At 36.2% G+C, this 23,938-nt stretch overlaps 1 protein-coding gene across 4 annotated transcripts in view; it reads right to left on the bottom strand.

Annotated features, from left to right (window-relative positions):
• The window catches only part of LOC128550221 (uncharacterized), a 109,644-nt gene that overhangs the window by 6,680 nt on the left and 79,026 nt on the right, over positions 1-23,938 (bottom strand). For 3 of the 4 annotated variants that reach the window (XM_053528778.1, XM_053528785.1, XM_053528791.1), the window contains 8 exons: positions 23,518-23,657; positions 8,547-8,685; positions 8,120-8,201; positions 7,297-7,372; positions 6,874-6,978; positions 5,530-5,727; positions 3,600-3,778; positions 3,080-3,353 (listed from right to left, as the gene is read on the bottom strand). In XM_053528778.1, the coding sequence (XP_053384753.1) occupies positions 3,080-3,353; positions 3,600-3,778; positions 5,530-5,727; positions 6,874-6,978; positions 7,297-7,372; positions 8,120-8,201; positions 8,547-8,685; positions 23,518-23,657 (1,193 nt within the window). The remainder of the gene's footprint in view (positions 1-3,079; positions 3,354-3,599; positions 3,779-5,529; positions 5,728-6,873; positions 6,979-7,296; positions 7,373-8,119; positions 8,202-8,546; positions 8,686-23,517; positions 23,658-23,938) is intronic. The other variant, XM_053528787.1, reaches the window with a different exon arrangement.

Raw genomic sequence — 23,938 nt, 5'->3', positions numbered from 1 at the left:
GGACCACTCAATCCTATTAATGAAGCTGAAAGCGGCTGGCCTTTGTAATGATAATTTAAGGTAGTTCAGCTCTTATTTTTCTGTTAGGCAGCAGATTGTGGATGTTTCTGGTACATTTTTTCTCTAGTACAGAAGTAACCTGTGGTATACACAAAGGTTCTATACTTGGATCTTTGCTCTTTTTAACAAAAGTTAATGACATGTCAGCAGTGGTAAACTAACAGGAGTGACTTATACCCCAACAATACGGTCTTGTCACAGAAGTATGTCGACCATAAGAAATTAAAAAAAAAAAATTAGAATCATCTAAAACGTAAAAAAAAACTTAATACTTAAAATAAAAATTTACTCGTCTTTGAAGTACTTAATCCTGGGCTTCCGCGGCACATATAAGTAATACTAGTATATATGCACAGGATGAGGAATGAGGTAAATATAAAAATCTCTAATATTAGAGATACACTAAAAATAAATACAAAAAAATGTTTTAATGACACATGTTACCACAGAAAAATGTATTTACTTTTGACATAGGACTAATAATAAAAAAGTTAGAAAAATACCTAAAATATTAAAAATCTCCTTAAAAAAGTTGCGCATGCGCAATGAAAAATCCCTTGGCTATATAAGATCAAATGACACAATATAATATATATCTAAAAAAGTTAGGGTCAAAAAGGGCAAAAAATATTTTGGGTTTTGATACCTTAAAATGTTGAAAATTGACAAGAGGAGATATTTACCTCAGCACCAGGTAAAAATGCCTTAAATTTGGAAAAAACCAAAATCTAAAATTGGAATTTCTAAAACTAGACTAATTCTTGGAATTTAAGGGGAAGCAGCTCGGTACAAATGTTAAACAAGAGCGCCGCCAAGAGGGGCAATATACGCCCAAAGTGTTTCATCAGAAGATGGAAGCAAAATTTTAAGAATTTGACTGTTGAAACCCAAATGGACAGGAACAACAAAAAGAAGAAATTGCAAAAAAAATTCTTACCAGGTTAAGTTCTGTCAAAATACATCTAAAAATTGGATGTACCATTCATGTTGTACCACAGAAAAGTGGTCTCGGCTTTTCCCTACGGCCGATAATAAAAAAGTTTCAAAATAAGCTATTTGTAGTAACAAACAAGAGCTGTCTCCATAGGATGACACATGCCCCCGATGGCACTTTGAATGAATAGTTATGGCCGATGTTAGAGTTAAGGACCTTTGACCTACGGACCTTGGTCTTGCGCGCGACACGTCGTCTTACTGTGGTACACATTCATGCCCAATAATTTTAAAATACATGCATGAATGACAAAGATATGGACCGGACACGCCCATCAATGCACTATCATGAAATATGACCTTTAACGTCTAAGTGTGACCTTGACCTTTGAGGTACGGACCTGGGTCTTGCGCGCGACACGTCGTCTTACTGTGGTACACATTCATGCCAAGTTATTTGAAAATCCATCCATGGATGACAAAGATATGGACCGGACACGAATGCACTATCATGAAAAATGACCTTTAACGTCTAAGTGTGACTTTGACCTTTGAGCTACGGACATGGGTCTTGCGCGCGACACGTCGTCTTACTGTGGTACACATCCATGCCAAGTTATTTGAAAATCCATCCATCGATGACAAAGATATGGACCGGACACGAAAATTGCGGACAGACTGACAGACCGACAGACTGACAGACGGTTCAAAAACTATATGCCTCCCTTCGGGGGCATAAAAAGGGAAGTAACACAAAAAAATTTTTATTGTAAGCGAACAAAAAAGGGATCTGCCAAATAAAAACAAGAGCACTGCAATGCAGAGCAGTATACACAAAGCAAAGTCATATGTGACCTCTGACTCCTAAGAGTGACCCTGACCTTGAAGCAAGTCATCCAAAACATGCGCTCTGCACGTCGCCTCAGTGTGGTGAACATTTGTGCCAAGTTTCCTTGAAATCCTTCAAGCAGTTCAAGAGTTACAGAGAGGACACAGCAAAGTCATTTATGACCTTTCACTCCTAAGTGTGACCTTGACCTTGAAGCTAGTCATCCGAAAAAAGTGCTCTGCACGTCGTCTCAGTGTGGTGAACATTTGTGCCAAGTTTCTTTGAAATCTTTCAAGCAGCTCAAGAGTTACAGAGCGGACACAAAACACACTCATGTGATCTTTGACCCATAAGTGTGACCTTGACCTTGAAGCTAGTCATCCTAAACAAGCGCTCTGCACGTCGTCTCCGTGTGGTGAACATTTGTGTCAAGTTTCTTTGAAATCCTTCAAGGGGTTCAAGAGTTACAGACCGGACACGAAATTGCTAACGGACGGACGGACGGACGGACACCGGGGGTATAACATAATACGTCCCTTCGGGCGTATAAAAAGGTAACTTCTCTTTGACTCTAAGCCAATCAGAATGATATACTGAAAATGCATCGAAATTAACCTTAAATTCTAAGTAAAAGGGGGCATAATTCATGAAAAATTGGTGACAGAGTTATGCATCTTTTGTCACATGATGTGGGTGCAACATCTACTTTAAGTTTGAATCAAATCCATTTAAAAATACCCGATATATAGCGAAAATGCATCAAAATTAACCTTAAATTCTAATTAAAAGGGGGCATAATTCATGAAAAATTAGTATCAAAGTTATGCACCTCTTGTCACATGATGTGGGTGATAAGGTGGAACATCTGTTTTAAGTTTGAATTAAATCCATTAAGTAATAACTCAGATATAGATTTCGGGACGGGACGGGACAAAACCGACTCCTATATAGCTCCCGTATAGTAGTACCTATAGCAAATGATCTGAAAGAATAGATTCTTATTACTTAAGCCCTAAATATAAGACCTGGCATAACTCGTATCACTATAAGTTCATTTTAATTATTGATATTTCATATTTCTTTTTTTCCATGTTATGTCAGGTCGTCGAATAATGTGCAGTATAAGTCATATCGACGATTTTGAAACAGTATAAACCAATACTAACCAATATCTTAACATTCTGAAAACAAATGAACCATTTAACCGACACAGGAACGCTCTGCTCGTAATTCATATAGTTTTAAATAGACTCTTACCCGGTTTACCCTTTTTACTTGGTGATCCTGTTTCTTTCATTACACTTCTCATAGGAAGGTTTGACTTTACACTTCGCGATGCTGGAAGTTTATTTAGTCCTTTTCTGTCCTCCTGAGTACAGTGTCGGGACGAAAGATGTGTCGGGGATGCGTGTACTGCTTTTTGTTGGTAAGAACTCCATGGAGAACTTTTGTTTGTCGTATGCGCAACAGGTCTAGAAGTTTGATAAAGCTCATCGTCATAATAAAATTCTTCCACTTGGCCACATTTTACCTGAAAGAAGTGTAAATGCCAAGTCAGTATCCAATTTATTTGCAGCTGTCATACTATTAAAGTCTATTAATTGTTAGCATTTTGTGACTGTCGGTAAATGTCAAAGTTGTATTAATTTCTAAACATTTACACGTCATTTAAAAACCATTTTTAAACACATATAAACATAACAAATACTATCCACAGTTTGCTGTACACAGGAAAAAAATAATAAATGATATAGTAAGAATAGTATTACTGTCTTACATGATCACCCGATTCCTGTTCAGAAAAGGTAACACTTGTTTCCGAGGTTATTGGCGTAACTTCGGAACAGTCGCTACTACTAAAGCATCCGATTCCATCACCAGAGTCTTTTTGAAGCAAAGGTCCAGACTGCGCCTGCCCGTGGTTGTCACATTCGTCAAACAAGTCTGGTGAATGTACTGGAAAATCAACCATTAAACTAAAAGCACCAATAGCACAAATATTAACAGGAGTACTTTTAAAGTGTCCAAAAGTATACCAGGACAGCGGACTTTCTAAAATTGGGTAGCGGTGATGTACAACAGATTAATTATTGCACCAATTTGATAAACTGTGACTTCTCTGGTGGGAATCGGGGCGGGTGGGGGGCTATGGTATGCATTACCTTAATATTACACGTAATTTGTAAGTTTGGATAAAAAATTTCATATAGTACTACCGAGAAAGTCGCCTCTAAAGCATTTCATATGACATTGTATGCATTCATATTTTGTAAAGCGTTTTGTCTATATTATACCATTAAATTGATATTCAATGTTTTCATAACGTTTAAACGCAGGTACATCTGAATCCGTGAATGTAAAGATCTAGAGGTTGATTAACTACCAAACACAACGATGTAAATTTCCAATATTAATAAGTATTTAAGTAACTTAAAAACAAGGAAGAATATCCAACAGGGAAAGCCACTTTCAAAAAACGCAGCCTCCCAAATGGCACACACGAACAACACTCGCACACCACACACACTCACACACAAGGACAGAACAAACAAATGCAGGAACACAGTGGGGCACCACCTTGGAACGGTCAGTGGCAAAACCACCACTGGGGAGTTTAAACCGGTTTATGGTGCACCTAACCTCACTCTTACCCCCACCATGTTCCAAAGTCACAAGACAGTGCAGGGCTTTTTCAGGGGGTTTTGGGAAAAAGGCCCCTGGTCATATTGGGAATTTTTAACGCGGTAAATTGTCAAATTTGGGAAAATATACTGACAAATTAAGTGAGTTTTTAATTAATATATATTAGTTTAAATTTTCAGTTTCAAATTTTACTGGTAGTGGATCTATCCCCTTGTGAAATTTTGAGAATTTTTTTTTCAGGATTGTGTTCCAGTATTGCCTGAAAATACTAACTCTTTATTTGTCATGCTAAAATTTTTGTTTACAGTTTGATTTCACCAAAGTTATAACTGAAATTATCCAAAAAGTAGAAATGCAAAGTGCTGTATTTTCGAGTGTAAAAACTGGGTCGCGAAAATATGTGACAATTGATTTTAATGGTATAAGAACTACCTGTCAACATGTTTTGGGTACTTTATTCAATTAAAATTTGTGTTTTTATGCATTTTGAGAGGTTTTTGCATACAAATCATACATTTCCACAGCAAAATCTTGTAATTATTTTTTGCCGAGGTTGCAGACGGTCATGTTACTAAAAATAGAAACGAGTTGGTTTTTCCAACATTTTGTTTGATTTACTTGGCAAACAAAACTAATTGTGAAAGAATTATTATTGAAAAACAGAAAGTAACTGATTTCAGTTGGGAAATTTTTCATTGGATTGGGAATTTTTTGCTCCAGATTGGGTAAAATTGAGCATATTTGGCATTGGGAATGGGGCCGAATATCGGCCCCGTGAGATAGGGTGAAAAAGCCCTGCTCAGTGTAAATAAAGGTTATCTCCGACAGGTGAAACCCTAACATACGTAAAGGCAACAGCAGGCATGTAATGTAGACAAGCCAGCTAATATTAGTGTCGAATAATAGATGTTACTAGCATCAAATAAATAGACTGAACACACCAGCACCTGTAAACGCAGACTTGCACTGTTGAAATATAAACTCTCTCCGAGACTTCTTTACAAAATCTGACATCCAGAAGTAGTTACTTGTCACCCCTAACTTTAGATATTGAGTGTGTTTACCTGAAGCTAAGCTATGTTTCGACATAATCTCTTCTGATATTTTCCTCTTAATTTTTCTCAGTTCATGATCAACCCAGTTCGATACCGCTTGCGAATCTGTACTTGCACCCGTTGTAAAACTACTACTGCTTTTTGTACTTTTTGCGCTATCAGTCTCGTCGTCGACATCAAAAGCTATCTGGTGAATGTTGCTAGTTTCTGTGAAAATTACATCTGTCCATCAATTACAGCTTTTCTTTCCTCAAAACAATACTGTGTTTAGCCTATTGTTTCAACCAGTTTAAACATTTATAAAATATTCATGAAGAGTGTGCTAACTGTATAAATCCTTGAGGTTAAAAAGACCTTGACACAGACACAGGTGTTGTATTTTTTTTTTTGTTTTTGTTGGCTCTAACGTCGCACCAACACAATAATAGGTCATATAGCGACTTTCCAGCTTTGACAGTGGAGGAAGACCCTAAGTGTCACTCTGTGCATTACGTATTCCATCACGAGCGGGCACCTCGGTAGAGCCATTGACCTTCCGTAAGCCATCTGAATGGCTTTCCTCACAAGAATTCAACGCCCCGAGTAAGGCTCGAACCCACATCGGTGAGGAGCAAGTGATATGAAGTCAGCGACCTTAACCACTCGGTCACGGAGGTCCTTCTAGGTATTAAAAAAGTAGAAAAGCAAGTCAGAGGGAAAATAGTGTGTTCAAAATGAGATGAGTTTTGTTATGCAAGCTTCATTGGAAACATATTACTAGCAATTAATTCAAATAGTGAAATTAGATGTGTGTCCATGGGACACAGGTGCCCCCACACCTGTCACTGTACACGGTTTCCTGAAGTTAGGTGAAACATTTTTCATGATGTTTGCATCGCAATTTTTAACAACTTTATGCGTTTTTTTTCTTTAAGAGTAGGACCATAATTCTGGTCTAGCTGAGCAAACCCCAAAGAGAACACTAGGTGCATAACTCTGTGTCAAATACGCTTTGAGATAAATGGGGCCAAATCTCTGTTTTTTTTTTTTTTACTAAGTCAAGGGTCATAACTCTGGTCTTGCAAAGTGAAATAAAAAAACTCAAATGCTTTATGATACTCCTACATGGTTTCATTTATTTCGTGCTGAATAACAATCCTGCGAGGTTGATTCCTCTGGGTCAAATACTTATTAAGATTTGAACGACGCCAATTCGGACAGACGGACAATGGCAACTCTATTTTTTTTTTTTGGAATGAGGGGTGGGGAGCACAAAAAACTTCTCTAAACATTTACTGCATTTACAGGATCAGTCAAATTGTTGTCGGCCGATTAACAGTATAAAACAAAATTTGTAAAAGGTACGTAACTCACCATTATCAGTGGCTGTTATATCTGTTGACACACTTTCCATACTCCCCGGTGTCGTGTGGGTTGGTTTTGTTGTGACTCCATTGACCTTAGCATGATTACCATAGTCTGAAAACATTTTTGCAGATTTGTTTTGGTCTTGGTATTCCATATTGTTAAATATCATGTTCTGGCAAAGCAAATATGTATTATCTTTTTCATTTGAAATACTTATATGTATATAAAAACAAACAAAAAAACGTATAAACATACATAACAACAATAAAATAAAAATCATTACACATGCAAAAACTGTCACTGAAGTAATTTTAAGGATCAACCTCAAGACATGCAAACTTAAATCTCGATCCAGGAACTAGAACAGAACTTTTTAAACAGACATACTGTACTTTTGCTTATGATAATTAACGCGGTCTTATGTCTAACCTGCTGCTTCACAAATTTTCTCTGATGAAAGTTCTCTGTTCACTGTTCCGTCCAATACAGCTTGGTAATAATTATGCTAAATAAAGATTGACATTTTTGAATACTCAATACAGCAAGAACGTATTTGCTAATTGGTATTTTTTCACCATGCAAAAATACTCGAAAAGAAACCTCCAAAGGCTAATGTCTCCACCACCGACTGTCACCAACTAAATTTACTCTAACTGGCTCCGATCATGTCATTGAAACTTATGTCTTTTTTGGCAGATGGAATGACCTATACGGCACGGATTCGCTTGAAAGGACAGAGCTAAATTTCTACAGTGATATCAGAAACGAGAGGTTTCGTATACTTATATTTGTGTATCAACGGCTTCTTGATTCGTTTATTTGTATTTTAGTCAATATATGTCGGTCACAATTTGGAACATTATTTGATCTTTTCATTACAATAACTCAGTCGCATACTTCAGAATTATTGCATGATCAATATTTTGAGGACAGAGAAATAGGCAGATGGACGAACTGAGAAGTTATTCGAGTTTGTAGGCATAAACTTTTGTAGTTTTAATCAAAACGGTGAATGATGAAACTCCGTAACAGTGAACTGACGAAACTACAAACTCTATGGAACATATTCCCTTATGAGCCTTTTAAAGTGGTCACTGTATTCAAGCTTTATTACTCCCGACCTAGGACGGTAAGCTACGAATTACAACAAACTAGAGCATTCTCCAATTGAAGCTCAAAATATGGAGTTAATTAAATAATAATTCGAAATATTTTAGAAACCTATAAAAGTAAAACATATCAAAATAGCCACCTCTTGTATTTGTTCCTGAAATTGTTGAGCAAGGTTCCTCACACTTCCTCTACCGCCGAACCAGCTTGGATCTGGTTCAAATCTAAAATGTAACACAAATTATTTTGACAGAATTATTGTCCCAAGAAAGATAGAAAAGGTAAATAGTATTTAAATTACTTGATTTAATATTAAGACCTCATATCCAACAATAGGACGACTGGAAGGTTATCAACGATATAAGCAAGAAATTTAAAAGAAAATTACTGTATCAACTTTTTAAAGCACAATATAAAAACTCTAGACTTTTCTTTACTTTTTACAGATTTAACTTACACATTGGCTACTTGGATAATATGCAATTTAACTGATAACATCAGCAGTTTATTTGATATATTTAGACTAAATTCTTTTGTTGTGATTAATAATTAGTAACAGCATAACCTACAATGGAGCAGATGGCTGTTTCCTTCTGGGCAATGTGACATATTTAATATTGCCTCTCCTCTTCTCTATCTGTCCTAAAGGATGGTTAGGACTGTGTTCATTGTACAGAGAATATAAACTTCCAGCTGTAGTAAGCTTTCCTGCAAATACCAATACAGTGAATAACAACTGAAACATACAATACGTATTAAAATATGTAAAACAAACCATGAAAAGTATTAAAGTTGCGTGTCAATAGCTGCTTCAAGACAGACTCAATAGTTTCTACTATAAGAGCTAAGGAGTCTTTTTTGTTGTGATTTGTCTGAAAATGAGAAGATGTTAATTGCTTTCAACAAGTATTATTACAAGAAACGCGGCAATGCCACGAAACCAGGTTTTCAACACTTTTCATAAGAATAAACAAGAGTGCCAGAATGTCACAATATACGCCCGTCACAGCAAATTTCTTTACTCTAGCACCTGTATTTGCGACGTAATTTTAATTTTGTGGTTGTTTAGTAATCATTGTAATTCTTTTGTTTTTCTAAGTCCACAAAAAAACTCCTTACCAGGTAGAGATACCTTAAAATACACCTAAAATTAGAACGTAACAACTATGTTGTACCACAGAAAAGTGGTATTGGTTTTTCCCTACGGTCAATTATAAAAAAGTTACAATATAAGTTATTTATAGTAACAACTAAGGGAAGTTAATCTTTAAAAAAAAAAAAAAAAAAAAAAAATTGTAAGTCCACACAGAAATCCTTTCCAGGTAGAGATTGGTCAAAATACACCTCAAAATTGGATGTAACATGCATGTTGTACTACAGAAAAGTGGTCTCGATTTTCCCTACGTCTAGGGAAAAAGTTACAATATAAGCTATTTATAGTAACAACAAAGGGAAGTAATTCTAAAGAAGGGAACTGCGCAAGACACTTCGTCTCATGATGGTGTATAATTGTGCCAAGTTACATCAAAATCCCTCTATGCATAAAGAAGATATGCTCCTGACAAAGTTTTCATTCTTGTATCCTTTGACCTCTAAGTGTGACCTTGACCTTAGACCTAGGGACCTGGTTCTTGCGCATGACACTCCGTCTCATGATGGTGAACAATTGTGCCAACTTTCATCAAAATCCCTCCATGCATGTAGAAGATATGCTAACCCTAACCCTAACCTAACCCTATTTTTAGTAACAATGACCTTGACCTTGATCCCAGAAACCCCAAAATCAATCCCAAGCTACAACTTTATACAAGCTTTCTATACACCAAGTTTCATCATGATAGCTCATTCCTAAGTTAAGTTATTGACCGGAAACCCTTTTTCTATTTTAAGTAACAGTGACCTTGACCTTGACCCCAGAAACCCCAAAATCAATCCCAGCCTTTGTCTTGATATAAGCTACATACATACCAAGTTTTATTCAAATATCTTTACCTACCGAAACAAAAGCTATTGACCGGAAACACCAGTTTGACGCCGCCCGCCCGACCAACGACATACCCCAATCTAATAACTCAGGTTTTCGTTGAAAACCTGGTTTTCGTTGAAAACCTGGTTAATAAAAATAGTTTTATTAACATTCCACTTTAGAATTGGTGTTGGGAAAATAGTGAAAAAATATAATGAAACACTTCACAATATTAAAGTGAAGTTATTCTGAAAGAGAAACACCAACAAGTTCTTAATTCTGTCCATAGGACCCTCTGACCTCAAATCAAATTGTGACCTTTAAGCTAGGGGTTTGGAAGTTCATGACACATCCTTTCATTATGGGCAACATAAGTTGCAAGTGATATCAAAATCTCTTCTGTTGATGGATGAGTTAGAGACCAGACTAGAAAAAAAATCCTGCTAAACTTTTACCACCTGGAAGCGTGAACTTGACCTTTGAGCTTTAGGTCTGGTTGCTGCATGTGGTCTTATTATGGGGTACATTTGTAGCAAGTAATATCAAAATCTATTGATGGATGGCATAGCTATAGTTCGAAACCGACAGACGAAAAAGCACAATCCTACAGTCCACAAAATTGGTTTTCAACCAGAAGATGACTTAAAACATTCAGCAACTTTAGCTTGCTTTCAAATAACAGGTTTTCTGATTAGCTCAGCATATGCTAAAGTATTACGTTCTGTTAATGTTAATTAAAAGTACATAACGTACCATTCTCAACAAAAAAATGGACGGGATAAAAAAAGAACTAAAAATCGACCCCGCTAAAATACGAATGTGAAGTGACACTATTCCATTGGTAATTACGTATATATTTTAGAAATCAATAAGACATAGTGATTAGACTTATTAATGAAAAAAAACAACACAAAAACAATTGAGTGATTATTACTGGGTAGGGGTATCGAAAACTATTCTGCAATATATTTTAGTTTGTATTGCTTAACCCTTTAAGGTGTATGTCACAATGCAGAGAGATTCAACTTCATGAACAGATTTTTTTTATATTCTAGACAAAAAGGTAAATAACCCTTTCATGTACAGACGACAAAAAAAACTATTTTAAGAAATACGTTTTACATATATATTGGCTTATTCTCTAACTCTTATGTCCGTTTTGTTTAAATTCGTATCAAGAAATCTGATGGCTGTTCCTTTCAATAATCATATTCATTAACAGAGTAGAGAGCCAAGCTTGCGTCAGCCACGGGTGCTGGGGGCAATGGGTTCGATCTCCGGCCGCGTCATAAAACTGGTTTGTAAAAAGGTACCAGCAGATCCCTTGCTTGGCGCTCAGCATTAAAAGGGAAACTGATTTATTTTCTAATACGCCCGTGACGACGGATGCTCTTCGGAAATGACATGTCAATATTTATTTATTTATTTTGTTGGGTTTAACGCATCGACACGATTATAGGTCATATGGCGACTTTCAAGGTGCCCCTCCGTGCATTATTTCATCACGAGCTGGCACCTGGGTAGAACCACCGACCTTCTGTAAGCCAGCTAGCAACGTCCCGAGTGAGGCTCGAACCCACATCGATGAGGGGCAAGTGATTTTAACCACTCGGCCCCGACATGTCAATGACAATGACAGTAAAACACGCTTATTCGTAGAACTTCGTTCGATGAAACGAAATATTGTAAAATTGATGAAAATCATATTTATCGGCAAACTTTCAATTTTGTATGTTCTCTTCATTCATGGTACATTTCGCATTGTCCTAGACGATGCAGAAATTATCTATTACATTCATCATAGTGTTGTATATTTCATTTTTGTTGTGACACGGTCAAGTAAAATAAGAAATACAATCTGTAAAAAGAAACATTACACAACATTGATTCAACAATTAATGAAACATGCGAATGAATCATTGCCATGCAATAAAAAGTCCCTTACTGGAAGGTGACTATAATTTACTCAATTGCAGTATAACCTAATGATCTGATATCTGTCAATGTTGTATTTGTTAGATTCAACGTCGCACCGACACAATTATAGGTCATATGGCGCCTTTCCAGCTTTAATGGTGGAGGAAGACCCCAGGTGCCCCTCCGTGCATTATTTCGTCATGAGCGGGCATCTGGGTAGAACCACCGACCTTCCGTAAGCCAGCTGAATGGCTTCCTCACATGAAGAATTCAACGCCCCGAGTGAAGCTCGAACTCACATCGATGAGGGGCAAGTGATTTGAAGTCAGCGACCTTAACCACTCGGCCACCTGTCAATATTGTAGGTAAAATATTATGATATATTTACAATAAAATATAACACACAATGTTTGGATCAAAATTTGCATATATATATATATATATATATATATATATATATATATATATATATATATATATATATATATATATATATATATATAAATCTACAGTTACTGATTAGTTAAAACATTTAAAAATAAGAAGTTTTCTTTTTAAAAAAACTTTTCATTTTAAAAGTGATGGGAAACTAAGAGAAAAAAAAATAATGAAATACTTCATCATATTAAACGCAAGTAATTGCGAAGTAAATATACCAAACACTTCATTTTTAATTTGGACCATATGACACGTAGGCTTGATATGTTGAATATATATACAAAGTTATACAAATATCCATAAATGGCTGAAAAAGCTGGACAGAATTTCAAAGAAAGACCTAAACTATTTTACAGACCAAACAAGATACTGACTTTTGACATCCAACTGTGACCTTGAACTTTGAGCTAGGACCTGGGTGTTATGTATGTCATGTTGTCTCATTCAGGGAATATTCATTTGTACTTCAAAGTGTGACCTTGACCTCTGTGTTAGGGGTCTTGGTATTACGCATAACAAGTCTTCCCACTATGAGGAACATTTGTGCCCAGTCATATAAAAATCCCTTGAAGAATGACAGAGTTATGGACCGGGCAGGAAAAAATCTAGTTATTTTTTAGCTCAGAGTGTGACACTGACCTTTCAGTTATGGATCTGAATGTTTTGCACACGTTGTCTCATTACTGGGAACATTTGTGCCAAGTAATAGTAAAATCCTTTGATGCATACCAAAGTTATAGATCGGACAAGTAAAAATCCTACTGTCCTTTAACGTCAGAATGTGACCTTTGAGATAGGTGTCAAGATGTTACGCATGATATGTGGTCTAATTTTTGGGAATATGTGTGCCCAGTAATATTTCAATCCCTCCTGGGCCGAAAATGAAAAACTTCTGAAGTGTTAGACCATATAAATGCTATGCTAACCTTTGACCTCTAAGTGGGACACGGACGTTTAAACCAAGGATTTGAAAGTTGTGCATGACAAATCTAGCTTATTTTTATTAATATCCTTTAATGAGTTGTTGAGTTACAAACCATTCAGGAAAAAAATACTGTTGACCTTTAATCTCAAAGTCTGACCTTAAACTTTAAGACACGTCGTGTCCGGATTTTGCGCATGTCAAGTCGTCTCATTATATTATGAAAAACATTTATGCAATGTTATATCAAAATCCCTAAATATGCTTGATGAATGATTTATGAGTTATGGACGGGCACGAAATTGAGGAGGGACGGGCGGACGGACGGAAAAGCGCAATCCTGTAGTCTCCAGAATTGGTTGTCAACCAGTACGGAACTATTAAGCACATATCTAATATTACGTTAAAGACTAAGTGGTCTTGGGCTTACACAAAGTCTACATCAGCGGCACACAACTTAAAAGTAGAAGAGTTGACAGTTCTTAAACCATTTCTGTATTTGCGCTCCTAGAACTGTTGACTTACTGCTTTTCAGGCTTTCAAGTGACCTCTGATGACAAAGTAGGAGAAGATATAAAAAGTAGAAGAAAAGTAGGAATCTAATGATAAATAGTAGGAACTTTTGAGAACAAACTTATATTTACTCACAATTACAAAGCAAGACACTTCAAATGAACTTAAATCATAATATATATGGTATGTCTATTTTCACGATGCTTTGAGGTCACCATTGTACATAGCTGCCTGCAACCTCTTATGCTTCAATATCAATATCAGCATTCAACTCACATATCGAGCTGCAGCAGATTTCTGCATGCATAAGAGGTCACCAGCAGCATGGGAAAGGTCTCTAGAGCCTCACCAGTACACCATCAGACATTATATTATGTAACATAATTAACTATACAAATAGACTAACAACATTTGTTAACATATTTCTTTTTCTTTAGATACAAAAGTAGGAGAAAAGTAGGAACATACCTAAAAAGTAGGAAAGTAGGAAAAAGTAGGACTACTTGAAAGCCTGTACATGAATAAACGGAGTGCAAAAACACACGTCTTTTCACGGACAAACAGTAAAAGAATAATTAATAACGCGGATGAATAGTTCAAAATATTTGAAGTCGCGACTGAAAATGCTAAATATGTTTGAAAATCAAACATAATAAAGGTTTATTATCAAAACAGTAACTGAAAAGAAAAAGGGTTTATGATATTTGCCGGGAGTCTCCCTCGCATGCCACTGATAGAGGCATAAAATTTGTGAGAGCCGCCGTGCGTACCGACTGTATCACAGAAGCTTATGTAAACTACATAATTCTGACACAAATGAATTATTAACAAGTGCTACCTGTGCTGCTCATGAGTTATTTTTCTTGTCTTCATTACAAATGCGTGAATAACAGATTGATTAATAAATTTAATTCGACTGATGTTTTCTCTTTAAAAATGCTGCTTAAACCAAATTAACTTTAATATAATTCCGAAATGCAGGTGGTTCTCTAGTAAAACATGAAACTGATCATAAGTCGACTTTCAGTTTCACTTTAACATTTAACTCGGCACCAAGCATTAACTTTCTTCCAGAAACATTTTAGTGAACCTGCCTCATAGGTTAAACTCCCGCGTAACTATTTGCTGCTCGGTTGCTTATAAATGAGAATGTTATCCTCTTACTTCAAAAATAGTGCGTCTTAAAATTGCAAAAAATTGTCAATTCAACATAAACCGGACCTGGTGTCAAGTTGATTTTTTTTAAAAAAATAAAAATTTAAGAAAGTTTATTTTCCTAGCAACATTTAAGCTTGACAACAGGTCCGGCTCCCAATGCGAGGCGGGCACGTATTGTGTAAATCGTGAGTGAAAACGGTAAAAATCGCGCACCATGAGTATTATTAAGGTCTGAATCGTACACATAACTTGGTATTAAAATTTAAAGTCATAGTTTTAATAACAATGACCTTCTCTTTTGTTTGAAACAATTTCCATATTCTAGTTATTTGCGGGGATATGGGGAGGGGGCATTTCTCATATCTTATCATTATCTCGTCCTTTCAAAATGCTGATTGAAATGTTTTATACCAAGAGTTCTAACAGAATCCTAATAAAATCTGCCAAAAATACTCTGGAAGCACATAATGCAACAAAATAAAATAATAACAGACTTCGATTGACCGTAAACTCTTCAACACCACTCACTCCTTAGCATCTGCAGAACTCCGCTTTGGTAAAATTGAATTTTCTCCGTGACCCTAGAGATAAGAAAATATAACAACACCGAGTCCAAGTACCTTAAGACTTTTTCAGCCGCTAACAGACTGGTTTGTGATAGTAAATATAACCAAAGTTTTTTTTAGTTAATTTTCATTTAATTGCCATGATAACAGTATTCAATTTTACTTAAAGGGAAAGGCAACGTTGTTTTAAGTTAATTTTGTCAGCTGGGATTTCTTAAATCATTTACAGAAGTGAAAGAATTTTCAAAATCGGAGTAAAAATGAAAAAGCTATGAGCATTTAAATATTTAGTCAAATTGGTGGCCATTTTGTTTCCATGGCAACAAAAACAAAATTGCGAATTTAGTATATTTTAGACACACATTTAAACTGTATTTACATATTTTTGGTAAAATAATTTCTCTCCTTTTTCGAGTTATAATGAAAGAAATTATCATGTTATACACCTTACAATCAAGAATTATATGAAAATTAATCTATTTAAAAGGTTATTTGCTAAATAAAGAATTGATCAGTGTGTAAATGGCGTCATAAACACTAAAATGGCTGCCTCCGTGATCAGCCATTTTCTTAAATTTCAAACTGGCATATCTTTTTCAATAGTGGTCCGATTTTAAAAATTCTTTCAGCGTTATGAACGGCTTGAGGATGGCTTTTATATAAATTAACTTATTGTCAGGCTTTCCTTACCCTTTAAAAAAGGAAACTATATTATACATTAAATCAATGTCATAAAGGTCTTAAAGGATATTATGGCATGTATTTGCTACATAATGCTTTCAAGCACATTGGTTTGAACAAGAGAATGAAGCATTGCCATGCAATACAAAGTCCCCTACTGGAAGGCACCTAATTTTCTCTACTGCAGTATAGCATAATGAACTGATATCTGTCAATGATGTATAAACAATATTGTACTATATATACAGTATGTTATAAACAAAAGACTTGGATTAAAATTTGTATATATAAAACTCTACAGCTGTTTTTATATAGCATTTTTGGCCGATTATCAAAAAGGTAACGTTATTTATAGTAAAAAAAACCAAAAATAAAACACAACATATAAGTCCACACAAACCTCTTTAACATGTAGAGATAGGTCAAAATAAACCTAAAAATTAGATGGAACATGCATGTTGTACTACACCACAGAAAACTGGTCTCGATTTTTCCGTACGGCCTGTAATAAGTAAGATACAATAAAAGCTATTTTAGAAAAAACAAAGGGACATAATTCTAAACAAGAGGGCCAAGATGGCCCTAGGTCGCTCACCTGAGAAACACACCATAACACAACACTTTAAACAGAGTAAACATGTTTGACCTAGTGATTTCATGGAAAAAAATATTAGTAAGTATTTTCTTTGACTTGACCTAGTGACCTAGTTTTTGAACCCAGATGACCCATAATCGAACTTAACCTAGATTTCATCAAGGCTATCATTCTGACCAAATGTCATGAAGATCAACTGAAAAATACAGCCTCTATCGCATACACAAGGTTTTTCTTTGATTTGACCTATTTGACCTAGTGACCTACTTTTTGATCCCAGATGACCCATACTTTAACTTGGGCTAGATTTTATCAAGGCAATCATTCTGACTAAATTCATGAAGATTAATTGAAAAATACAGCCTCTATCGAACACACAAGGTTTTTCTTTGATTTGACCTAGTGACCTAGTTTTTGACCCAAGATGACCCATTTTCAAAATCATTCTGGCCAAAATTCATGAAGATTAATTGAAAAATACAGCCTCTATCGCATACACAAGGTTTTTCTTTGATTTGACCTAGTGACCTAGTTTTTGACCCAAGATGACCCATTTTCAAAATCATTCTGGCCAAAATTCATGAAGATTAATTGAAAAATACAGCCTCTATCGCATACACAAGGTTTTTCTTTGATTTGACCTAGTGACCTAGTTTTTGACCCAAGATGACCCGTTTTCAAAATCATTCTGGCCAAAATTCATGAAGATTAATTGAAAAATACAGCCTCTATCGAATACACAAGGTTTTTCTTTGATTTGACCTAGTGACCTAGTTTTTGACCCAAGATGACCCATTTTTGAACTCGGCCTAGATTTCATCAAGGTTATCAGTCTGACCAATTTACACGAAGATCAGTTGAAAAATACAGCCTCTATCGCATACACAAGCTAAATGTTGACAGACGACAGACGACAGACAGACGCCGGACATTGAGCGATCAGAAAAACTCACCTGAGCATTGCTCAGGTGAGCTAAAAACAAGAGTGCATCATGGTGTTGAACATTTGTGCCAAGTTACATCAAAATCCCTCCATACATAAAGAAGAAATGCTCAGGACAGTCATTCTTGAATTTGGCATTTGACCTCTAAGCGTGACCTTGACCTTTGACCTAGGGACCAGTTTCTTGCGCACAACAATCCGTCTCATGATAGTGAACATTTATGCCAAGTTACATCAAAATCCCGCCATGCATGAAGAAGTGTTCCAGACAAAGTCATTCTTGTATCTGACCTTTGGCATCTGTGTGTGACCTTGATCTTCGACCTTGGGACCAGGTTCTTGTGCATGACACTCCCTCTCATAGTGGTGAACATTTGTGCCAAGTAATATTCAAATCCTGTTTTGCATGACAAAGTTATACACAGGACAGTAAAAATGTCCCAATAACCTTTGATCTCCAAGTGTGACTTTGACCTTTAAGCTAGGGTTCTGGGTGTTACGCATGACACGTCTTTTCATCATGGGGAACATTTATGCATAGTAATATTAAAATCCCTTGATTGATGTCAGAGTTCTGGACCGGACAGGAAAAAAACCCGATTGACCTTTGACCTCCAATTGTGACCTTGACCTTTGAGCTAGGGGTCGGGGTTTTGCGCATGACACGTCATCTCATCATGGGGAACATTTTTGCCAAGTAAAATTAAAATACCTTCATGGATGGCAGAGCTATGGGCCGGACATGAAACAGACCCTGTTCATGCCAGGTTAACATTGACTGCCAAGTGTGACCTTGACCTTTGAGCTAGGGGTCTGAAAGTTGTGCATGACACATCGTCTTATTAGACATTTACGAATTAAGTCTACGTGAACTGTGAACACCTAAGACGATCGATTTTTCAAGGGGACCGTCTCAACATGATAATTTTAATTTATGTGTGGTAGGAAAACATTCCAATAATGATGGTAAGGTCTGGCTTATTATGTTATCGCACAGGATAAGATTTGGGTTTGTCTGTCCGTCTGTCTGTTCGCCAGAGAGGTGTTTTGTTATGCATATCGCAAAAAGTATTTGATCTAGCGTCATAACACTTTCCCGAAAGGTTCTTCAATATTTTAAGTTGCGCATCTGCGACAAAGTTGAAAAGATGAGCTTAACTGTTCGCAATGTATCCGTATTCCATCGTCGCCGTCGTCCGATATGAAAATAAATCTTAACTGGGTTAGCTGGGATCAAAATGTAGGTCAGCAGGTAAAACATTGTGAAAACTGTAGAAAACGTAATATCTTGCGTCTCCATTCCTTTGTTGTTATTATACGCACGAAGGAACGTATTTTTTTGTGTTCGTCTGACCGTCTGTCTGTCTGTGTGTCCGTCTTAGGGGTCAAAGGTCATATAACTTTGTTTCGAGTGCGATGTGTAACTCTTAAACTGCTTGAAGGATTTAAAAAAAACTTGGCACAAATGTTCACCACATTGAGACGACGTGCAGAGCACATAGCTCGCTTCAAGGTAAAGGTCACACTTACAGGTTAAAGGTCACATGACTTTGTTTTGTGTTTATGTTGCTTTGCATTGCGGTGCTCTTGTTTTTATTTGGCAGATTCTTTTTTTTTTTTGTTCATTTACAATATTTTTTATTGAATTACTTCCCTTTTATTGTACTAGAAATAGGTTATTTTGTAACTTTTTTATTACTACCCGTAGGTAAAAACCGAGACCACTTTTCTTTGGTACAACATAGATGGTACCTGCAAAGTTAAAGTGTATTTTGACACATCTGTACCTGTTAATAATTTTAGTGGACATAAGAGTTTTTCGGGGAATTTCTTCCCTTTGTTGTCATTTTCCTGAGGACTTCAACAGTAAAGTTCTTAAAATTTTGCTCCCATTCTCTGATATTTGACTTTATCAAAACCTTTGGGGGCCTCCGTGGCCGAGTGGTTAAGGATGCTGACTTCAAATCACTTGCCCCTCATCGATGTGGGTTCGAGCCTCACTCGGGGCGTTGAATTCTTCATGTGAGGAAGCCATCCAGCTGGCTTACGGAAGGTCGGTGGTTCTACCCAGGTGCCCGCTCGTGATGAAATAATGCACGGACGGGCACCTGGGGTCTTCCTCCACCATTAAAGCTGGAAAGTCGCCATATGACCTATCATGTGTCGGTGCGACGTTAAATCAAAAGAAAGAATTATCAAAAACTTTTACCAAAAATTCTAGGTTAAAAAGGGACATAACTCAAAAAATTCAAATCACAGTTATGAGGATTGTTTTTCCTGGTGTAGACTTCGGTAGTAAATAACAATTTTAAGTTTAAAGTCAATAGCTTTGATAGTAACAGAGACATTTGACTTTATCAAAAACTTTAACCAAAAATTCTAATTTAAAAGCAAGCATTATTCTGTCAAAATTCAAATCAGAGTTATAGGGATTGTTTCTCCCGGTGTAGACTTTGATAGTAAATAAGTATTTTAAGTTTCAGGTCAATAGCTTTGGTAGTAACAGATATATTTGACTTTATCAAGAACTTTAACCAAAAATTCTAAGTTAAAAAGGGGCATAATTCTGTCAAAATTCAAACAGCGTTATAGGGATTATTTCTCCTGGTGTAGACGTTTATAGTAAATAAGTGTTTTAAGTTTCAAGTCAATAGCTTTGATAGTAACAGAGATATTTGACTTTATCAAAAAATGTAACCAAAAATTCTAAGTTAAAAAGAGGCATAATTCTATCAAAATTCAAATCAGAGTAACGCAGATTGTTTTTCCTGGTGTGGACTTCAATAGTAAATAATTATTTTAAGTTTCAAGTCAATAGCTTTGATAGTAACAGAGATATTTGACTTTATCAAAAACTTTAACCATAAATTCTAAGTTAAAAAGGGCATAATTCTATCAAAATTCAATCAGAGTTATGGGGATTATTTTTCCTGGTGAAGACTTCGATAGTAAATAACTTTTATAAGTTTCAAGTCAATAGCTTTGATAGTAACAGAGATATTTGACTTTATCAAAAACTATAACCAAAATGCTAAATTAGAAAGTGGCATAATTCTGTAAAAATTCAATCACAGTTATGGGGATTGTTCTTCCTTGTGTAGACTTTGATAGTAAACAAGTGAATGAAGTATTGCCATGCAATACAAAGTCCCCTACTGGAAGGCACCTAATTTTCTCTACTGCAGTATAACATAATGAATTGATATCTGTCAATGATGTATAAACAATATTGTACTACATATACAATATGTTATAACAACACACTTGGATTAAAATGTGCATATATAAAAACCCACAGTTGTTTTCATATTGAATTTTTTTGGCTGATTATAAAAATGTTATCATGTAAGTTATTTATAGTAACAACAAAGGGAAATTAATCTTTAAAAAAAAAAAATAATAATAATAATATAAGTCCACAAGAAACTCTTTACCAGGTAGAGATAGGTCAAAATACACCTAAAAATTGGATGTAACATGCATGCTGTACCACAGAAAAGTGGTCTCAATTTTTCTCTACCGCCAGTAATAAAAAAGTTACAATTAAATCTATTTATAGTAACAACAAAGGGACGTAATTCTAAAAACAAGGGTGCCTCATGGTGGTGAACATTTGGTCCAAGTTACATCAAAATCCCTCCATGCATGAAGAAGAAATGTTCCGTACAAAGTCATTCTTGAATTTGACATTTGACCTCTAAATATGACCTTGACCTTAGACCTAGGGACCTGGTTCTTGCGCATGACATGTCTCATCCAGGGGAATATTTGTGCCAACTGATATCTAAATCCTGCTTTGCATGACAAAGTTATAGACCGGACAGGAAAAAAATCCTCTTGACCTTTGATCTCAAAGTGTGACCTTGACCTTTAAGCTAGGGTACTGGGTGTCGTCTCATCATGGGAAACATTTGTGCCAAGTAATATTAAAATCCCTTCATGGATGGCAGAGTTATGGACGGGACAGGAAAAAAACTCTGTTGACCTTTGACCCCCAATTGTGACCTTGACCTTTGAGCTAGGGGCCCGGGATTTGCGCATGACACGTCGTCTCATCATGGGGAACACTTGTGCTAAGTGATATTAAAATCCCTTAATGAATGTCAGAGTTATGGACCGGACACGAAACAGACCCTGTTCATGCTATGTTAACATTTGACTGCTAAGTGTGACCTTGACCTTTGAGCTAGGGGTCTGAAAGTTGTGCATGACATATCGTCTTATTATGAGGTACATTTGTGCCAAGTAATATTAAAATCCCTTCATAGATGGGAGAATTATGGACCGGACAGGAAAAAAGCCTTGTTGACCTTTGACCTCCAATTGTGACCTTGACCTTTAAGCTAGGGGTCCAGGTTTTGCGCATGACACGTCGTCTCCTCATGGGGAACATTTGTGCCAAGTAATATTAAAATCTCTTCATGGATGGGAGAGTTATGGACCGGACAGGAAAAAAGCCCTGTTGACCTTTGACCTCCAATTGTGACCTTGACCTTTGAGCTAGGGGTCCGGGATTTGCGCATGACACATCATCTCATCATGGGGAACATTTGTGCCAAGTAATACTAAAATCCCTTCAAGGATGGGAGAGTTGTGGACCGGACAGGAAAAAAGCCCTGTTGACCTTTGACCTCCAACTGTGACCTTGACCTTTGAGCTAGGGGTCCGGGTTTTGCGCATGACACGTCGTCTCATCATGGGGAACATTTGTGCCAAGTAATATTAAAATCCCTTCATGGATGACAGAGTTATGGACCGGACACGAAATTGCGGACGGACGGAATGACGGAATGACAGAATGACGGAATGACGGAAAGACGGAATGACGGAAAGACGGAATGACGGAATGACGGAAAAGTGCATTCCTATAGTCCCCGAAACTCGTTTTCAACCAGTAGGGGACTAATAAGTATTTTAAGTTTCAATTCAATAGCTTTGACAGTAACAGAAATATTTGACTTTATCAAAAATTTTAACCAACGGAGACGCCGACGCCGGAGCGAATGCAATAGCTCTACTTTTTCTTCGAAAAGTCGAGCTAAAAACAGGCACATCCAAATTTTATATCACCTACCGCATAGTGATGATATAATAACTCACACCCTATTGCCGTTATAAACTCTTTTTCATATCGCGCATACTGTATTTAAACTATGTTGAGACAGTCCCCTTGAAAAATCTATTGCCTTAGGTGTCCACAGTCCACGTAGACTTAATCCGTAAATGTCTATTATGCGGTACATTTGTGCCATGTAATATTAAAATCCCTTCATGGATGAGAGTTATGGACCGGACAGGAAAAAAGCTCTGTTGACCTTTGACCTCAAATTGTGACCTTGATCTTTCAGCTGGGGGTCCGGGTTTTTGCGCATGACATGTCGTCTCATCATGTGGAACATTTGTGCCAAGTAATATTAAAATCCCTTTATGGATGACAGAGTTATGGACCGGACACGAAATTGCGGACGGACGCAAGGACGGAAAGACGTACGGAATGACGGACGGACGGAAAAGCGCATTCCTATAATCCCCGAAACTGGTTTTCAACCAGTAGGGGACTAATAAATACCCGGGATATGTATTGATAAGAAAGTCTCCGCTGAAAATATTAGCCAGATTTATACATATCAGTATTATCAACTTATCCAAGTGTAAACAAAACATTTTGATTGTCAGTACTTCCTTACAGACTTTCTATACATGTATTTTAACATTCCTTAACTAGATATCACTAGATATCTAACTAGATATCTAACATATATCGATCAAAAGTCATTTTATGAAAGATCTAAAGAACTTCTTTCAGTCTAAAGCTTTAGTAGAGATCCTATGTAATTTTACCGGAAGTTGTATATTCTTCAGATACTGCTTCATACGTTCCGTGGCAAGCTGGTTTAGCACCAGTACTTTTTGTTCTCTGATGTGCTCCTAATGCAAGATAGCTGAAGTTTCCCATCGACGATGTCTTTCTTTCCAGTTCCCTATAAAATAAACTAAGTGTCATAAAATCTTCTAAAACTGAATGAAAATATAACAGGGCTTATAAAATATTTGTCAAAGGAAAAACAAAATAAATGGAAAATCAGAAATGAAAATAGTGTTAAAAATCGACTGCATCTTGAAAACTAAAATATATATCAACTGGACAGGAATAATCTTAAGCTATTTTCTAAATTCTGCAAATAGCTACCAGTATTCATACATATATGGAATCTGACTCAAAATTTCCAGACAAAAAATAATATATTTCTCTTTATTTGTC

This window comes from Mercenaria mercenaria, chromosome 2 (genome assembly GCF_021730395.1).
Source record: "Mercenaria mercenaria strain notata chromosome 2, MADL_Memer_1, whole genome shotgun sequence".
Taxonomy (NCBI): Eukaryota; Metazoa; Mollusca; class Bivalvia; order Venerida; family Veneridae; genus Mercenaria; species Mercenaria mercenaria.
This window is presented reverse-complemented; position numbering and strand designations above follow the sequence as displayed.